Source organism: Sapajus apella, unplaced genomic scaffold (genome assembly GCF_009761245.1).
Source record: "Sapajus apella isolate SASKATOON/1434 unplaced genomic scaffold, GSC_monkey_1.0 scaffold21, whole genome shotgun sequence".
Lineage (NCBI taxonomy): Eukaryota > Metazoa > Chordata > Mammalia > Primates > Cebidae > Sapajus > Sapajus apella.
In genome coordinates, this window is record NW_022436961.1 from 9,858,069 (window position 1) to 9,864,130 (window position 6,062).

The 6,062-nt window shown below is 52.1% G+C and overlaps 1 protein-coding gene across 2 annotated transcripts in view; it reads left to right on the forward strand.

Annotated features, from left to right (window-relative positions):
• Positions 1-3,843: 3,843 nt before the first annotated feature.
• RNF122 (ring finger protein 122) overlaps positions 3,844-6,062 on the forward strand; it is an 18,739-nt gene continuing 16,520 nt past the window's right edge. For both annotated transcript variants that reach the window (XM_032288264.1, XM_032288266.1), the window contains exon 1: positions 3,844-3,992. In XM_032288264.1, coding sequence (XP_032144155.1) covers positions 3,968-3,992 — 25 coding nt within the window. In that variant the 5' untranslated portion in view covers positions 3,844-3,967. The remainder of the gene's footprint in view (positions 3,993-6,062) is intronic.

A 6,062-nucleotide genomic window follows, 5' to 3' on the forward strand; every position in this document is an offset into this window, starting at 1 on the left:
CCCAGGAGTTTCAGACAAGCTTGGGTAACACGGCAAAACCCCATCTCGACAAAAAAGTTGAAAAATTAGCTGGGCATGGTGGTGGTGGAAGAATCGCTTGAGCCTAGGGTTCAAGGCCGCAGTGAGCTGTGATTGAACTACTGTACTCCAGCCTGGCTGACAGAAGCAAACCCTGTCTCAAAAAATAAATAAAAATAATAACATATAAATTATTTAGAATATCCTGTCTGATGACTGTAGTCACAGTTCAGTAGGTGTGACGTGAAATGTTCAATGTCCTGACTGTCCAGCTTTGTCCCCACAAGAACTTCCACTTGGGCTTGGTGTGGTGGCTCACACTTGTAACGGGAGGCCATGGCGGGCGGATCACCTGAGGTCAGGCATTCGAGACCAGCCTGGCCGACATGACTAAACCCCATCTCTAAAAATACAAAAATTAGCCAGGCGTGGTGGTGGGCACCTGTAATCTCAGCTACTCGGGAGGCTGAGGCATGAGAATCACTTGAACCCGGGAGTTCAGTGAGCTGAGATCAAGTCACTGCAATCCAGCCTAGGCAAGAGAGCAAGACACCATCTCAAAGTAACAACAATGAAAAACTTCTATCTTTCTTACCTTTCAGGATATTTTCCTACCAAGACCCTCTAGGTCAAAGGGGAGTGGGACAGGAGGTGTTCCTCACTTCCTCTCAATTTTCCCTTCAAAGGCTCCCCTTTCACAGCCTGATGCTGGAGGCACTTGGCAGGAAAGCCTTAATGAAATTAGGATCACCCATCACACCTCTCCCCTGAGCCAATGAATAGAAAGGACTGTTGGATAAGTAACCATGCACACTTTTTTTTAAAGACTTTATTTTTCATCATAGTTTTAGGTTCATGGCAAAATTGAGAAGAAGGTACAGAGTTCCCATTCACCCCCACCCCTGCACATGTGTAGCCTCCCCCAACAATCCCAGCGTTTAGGAGGCTGAGGCAGTTGGATAGCCTGAGCTCATGAGTTTGCGACCAGCCTGGGCAACGTGGCAAAACCCAGTCTCTACAAAAAAATACAAAAAAAGAAAAAAATCACCTGGGCATAGTGGTGAGTGCCTGTAGTGCCAGCTACTCAGGAGGCTGAGGTGGGAGGATGGCTTGAGCCCCGGAGGTGGAGGTTGCAGTGAGCCGAGATTGCAAAACTGCATTCCAGCCTTGGTGATAGAGCCAGACCTTGTCTCTAAATGAATACAAACAACAAAAAAGAAAGAATATACACAGACTATGTTCAAGGAAGAGTAACAACAAAAAGCCTCATGGCTGATGAATAGTGTGCTGTGAGAGTATTTGAGTATCAGGAAGACTGAAACAAATAAAGCTAGACTGAAACACTTTGTTTTGTTTTTGAAACAGAGTAGTCTCCTTCCAAGCCCAGGCTGGAGTGCTGAGGTGCAATCACGGCTCACTGCAAGCGCAGCCTTGACTCCTCCAGCTCCAATGATTCTCCCAACGCAGCCACCTGAGTAGCTGGGACCGCAGGTGCATACCACCAGGCCCAGCGAATTTTTGTATTTTTTGTAAACATGTCTTCACCATGTTGTCCACGCTGGTCTCAAGCTCTTGAGCTCAAGCAATTCACCTGCCTCAGCCTCCCAAAGTTTCCAGATCATAGGAGTGAGCCTAGGATGAAATACTTTGAATGAAGCACTCTAGTTTACAGAACTTTATTCTGTAAACACTGGAGACCTTAGCAAAGAAATATTCAGATTTACCTTTTAGAAAGACAGCTGTGCCCAGAAGGGATGGACTTGAGAGTGAAATCAGAGCACTGTTTCTTTCAATAGCTGCATGAGAATTTGAGGGGTGGGGGGGGAACAAAGCACATTAAAATGAAAATTTCTGGGTCCATCCTTTAATTATTGAATAAGAATCTCTGGGCTCAAGGCCTTGGGAATCTGTATGAGTTTCGTCTCAAACGTAGGAGTGATTCTTGTGGGCTCTCAAGTCTGAGCTATAGATCAATCAAAAATTGGATAATTTGCAATTATCCAATTAAGAAATGAAATGTCCCGGGGCCATGGCTCATGCCTATAATCCCAGCAATTCAGGATGCTCAGGTGGGAGGATCACTTGAGTCCAGGAGTTCAAGACCAGCCTGGGCAACATAGTGCTTCATCTATACAAAAAAATTAAAAAGTAGCTGGGCTTGGTGGCAGGCACCTGTGGTCCCAGCTACTTGGGAGGCTAAGATGGTAAGACTGCTTGGGCCCAGGAGTTGGGGACTGCAGTAAGCTATAATTATACCGCTGCACTCTAGCTGAGTGACAGAGCAAGACTATCTCAAACGAGAAAAAGAGGGCCTGGAGCCCTGGCTGACACCTATAATCCCAGCATTTTGGGACACCGAGGCAGGAGGATCACTTGAGGGCAGGAGTTCGAGACCAACCTGGCTAAACCCTGTCTCTACTAAAAATGCAAAAATTATCTGGGCATGGTGGTGAACGCCTGTAATCCCAGCTACTCTGGAAGTAGAGGCAGGAGAATCACCTGAACCCAAGAGGCAGAGGTTGCAGTGAGCCCAGATCGAACGCGGCACCCCACCCTGGGCAACAGAGGGAGACTGTCTCCAAATACATACATAAACAAATAACACATCCTAGGCGGAAAACAATGTGGCAGTAATTTGCCTCAATGTCCCCAGGCAAAAGGCGGCCCCCACCCTGAGGCATCGCACTTCCAGGTGTGCTTTTTTTTTCTTTTTTTCTTTTTTTTTTTTTTTTTTTTTTTGACAGGTTCTCCCCTTTTTTTTTTTTTTTTTTTTTCTTTTCTTTTCTTTTTTTTGAGACCGAGTTTCGCTCTTGTTATCCAGGCTGGAGTGCAATGGCGCGATCTCGGCTCACCGCGACCTCCGCCTCCCGGGTTCAAGCAATTCTCCTGCCTCAGCCTCCTGAGTAGCTGGGACTACAGGCGCACGCCACCATGCCCAGCTAATTTTTGTATTTTTAGTAGAGACGGGGTTTCACCATGTTGACCAGGATGGTCTCGATCTCTTGACCTCGTGATCCTCCCGCCTCGGCCTCCCAAGACAGGTTCTCAGTCTTGCTCAGGCTGGAGTGCAGCGGTGTGTTCTTGGCTCACTGCAACCTCCGCCTCCCAGGTTCAAGTGATTCTCCTGCCTCAGCCTCTCGAGATTACAGGAGCATTGGGATTACAGGAGCATACTAGCACACCCGGCTAATTTTTGTATTTTTTAGTAGAGATGGGGTTTCGCCATGTTGGCCAGGCTGGTCTCAAACTCCTGACCTCAGGTGATCCGCCGGCCTCGGCCTACCAATTTGCCGGAATTACAGATGTGAGCCACCACGCCCGCCGCGCGCGTTTCTGCAGACGGGAGTTTCCCCAGGCCTGGGAAGCTGAAGCGGCAGGCGCCCACACTGCGAAGATCCCGGAGGTTTCCAGGAGCGGGAGGGCGGGCCTGCAAGTAATAGCCGGGGGCAGGAGAAAGGCTCCGATTGGTCGGAGGGCGGGTGACGAGAAGGGGGCGGAGCCTCCCTGGGGGCTGGGAGGGCGGTAAAAGGGAGGGGGTGTGCACCGCCCGGTGTCAGTTTCGGAACCTCAGCCCGCGCACCTCGGGGCTGCTGGGCCTGAGCCGAGCGTCCGGCGAAGGTTGTTCCTCTTCGCGGCCGAGGCTTCTGCCGCCCGGGCACCCCCGCCCCGCGGCGTCCCACGTTCCCGCAGCCCGGGGCCCTGGGCGCGTGCGCTCCGTGCGGCTCTGCTCCGCGGGACTTTGTTTCCTCCTCGTCCCTCTTTGTTGCGCGGAACACCAGCTTAGCCAAAGCCCCCCGCCCCGGAGGGAGTTCGGCTTCTGCAGAAGGGCGGCTGCCGCGCGCTGCTCCGACCCCGCCTGCGGCCCCGCACGCCGCTGGTGCGCCCACCCAGCCTTCCTGGCACCCGGCCTGCGTCCGTTCGTCCGAGGAAGCCAGCCGCGACTTCATTGATGCACCCATTCCAGTGGTGTAACGGTGAGTCCCGGAGCCGGGACCGAGCCGAGGTGGGGCTGGGGGTAGCAGCGGCGCGGGGCGCAAGGTCGGACAGCAGCGCGCTGGTCCTCTTTCGGAAGCGAAGTTTCTCCTGAAATGGGACGGTTGAGAAGGCGTCCTGGCGCCCCACTCTGCTCTGCAAGCGCGGAATTTGAACAATCCAGGTTTCACTCGAGGGCCTGGAAGGGGCCTTCGGAAGGTTGATGGGCCGGGGGCGTGGGAGCCGAGGGGTTCCCGGCCTTTGTGTGGCGGCCCGGCTCTTCTACCCCCTTCCCCTGCCTTTGTGCGCTCAAACTCTGTTCTTTGTTGTGGTTGTTGGAGGAGAATTAAATCCGCGCTCAGGCTGGGATCTCCTAGAGGGAGCTCAAGTTCCCGGCCAGAAACTTTGCAGGCTATTTTAAATATGTATACAGTGCAGCGTGCGGGACGGGGCGCAGGAGTGGCTTCCTCTGGCTTTGTTGGCTTCCCACGGGCTGCTGGCGGGCTTCGTGCCTTTGGAAGACTGTGGATTAAAGAGTCACTTTCGGCCCCGGGCGCGGTGGCTCACGCCTGTAACCCTAGCCCTTTGGGAGGCTGAGGCGGGCGGATCACCTGAGGTCGGGAGCTCGAGACCAGCCTGACCAACATGGAGAAGCCCCGTCTCTACCACAAATACAAAATTAGCCGGGCGTGGTGGCGTACGCCTGTAATCCCAGCTACTCGGGTGGCTGAGGCAGGAGAATCGCTTGAACCCGGGAAATGAAGGTTTCAGTGAGCTGAGATCGTGCCACTGCACTCCAGCCTGGGCAACAAGAACGAAACTCTGTCTCAAAAAAAAAAAAAAAAAAGAAAAGAAAAAAGTAGCTTTTCTGAGTTAATAAAACCTTGCTGAGAGCTCCGCACCCCGTTCGAGGCTGGCCTATGGGAGCTGCGCTTTCTGGCCCCCAAGGCCAGACTGGTGTGTCTGCTCCTGAACCCAAGTGAAGGCTGCGCCTCCGACCCGACAGCCCCTCGCCCTGTTTCTCCCCAGGCCTGGGTGATGCTTCTAAGTTAGTTCATTTCACCTGAGGCTTTTGTAGGTTCTGGTGATACAGGGTTAGGCTGGAGTCTGATTTGCTCAGCAAGCTACCAGAAAGGAAGGTGTTTCTAAGCGGGACGCTTAAACCTTGGATACTAATCGCCCCCCACCTCACCACCTCCAGTCCCCCTGGGGTCCTAGTCTTGACCGCGTTATTCCGATGCTTGCAGAGTTTCTGGGAGGGAGAGATGGGAAGCAGCTGGCGTTATCTCTGAGTGTGGCAAGCTAGCTAGTTACAGAGGGAAAAAAATCATTCTTGGGAGTAGACGCCTGCCAGATCTTGGATTAATTATGTCAAGAGGCTTTGTCTTAAGTCAGGGTTTGGGAAGCATGTATACCCCACACCCTCTCCCCCTTCCTCCTTTTGCTGGTCGGATCTCATTTCCTGAAAATTAAACAAGCCGTGTGTGATAGGAGGTTTTGTGGGAGAGGGGGCAGAGGATGGGGGTTGAGGGAAGGCCCGTGCACCCTAGCATCTGGGAAAGATTCCCACTGGCTGGGAAAGAGAAGCAGTTCCCAGATCCCCTGGTCTTTCTTGGCCAGCCCTTGTCTGACGTCATTCCTGCTTCCAGTCTGCCAGATGAGATGAGACATTCTGATGTCAATGCTTTCATAGGTTGGCGGAGACAATGGAACAGAGACTTAGGGAGAAAGGAGGCAGCTGTCAGTAACACTGCCCTTTCTGGGCAGCCCCCTTTCATATCATGTTTTAGACTTGCTGCTTTATTTTATTTTTTGAGAGAGAGGGTCTCACTCCGACCACCATGCTGGGGTGTAGTCGCACCATCAGGGCTCACTGCAGCCTCCAACTCTCAGGCTCAAGGGATCCTCCTGTCTCGGCCTTCCATCATAGATGGGACCACAGGTGTGTGCCACCACACCTGGCTACTGGCTAATTTTTATGTGTTTATTTTTTAGAGATAGGGTTTCACTACATTGCCTATGCTGGGTTTTTTTTGTTTGTTTTTTTGTTTTTTTGTTTTTTTTTTTTTTTT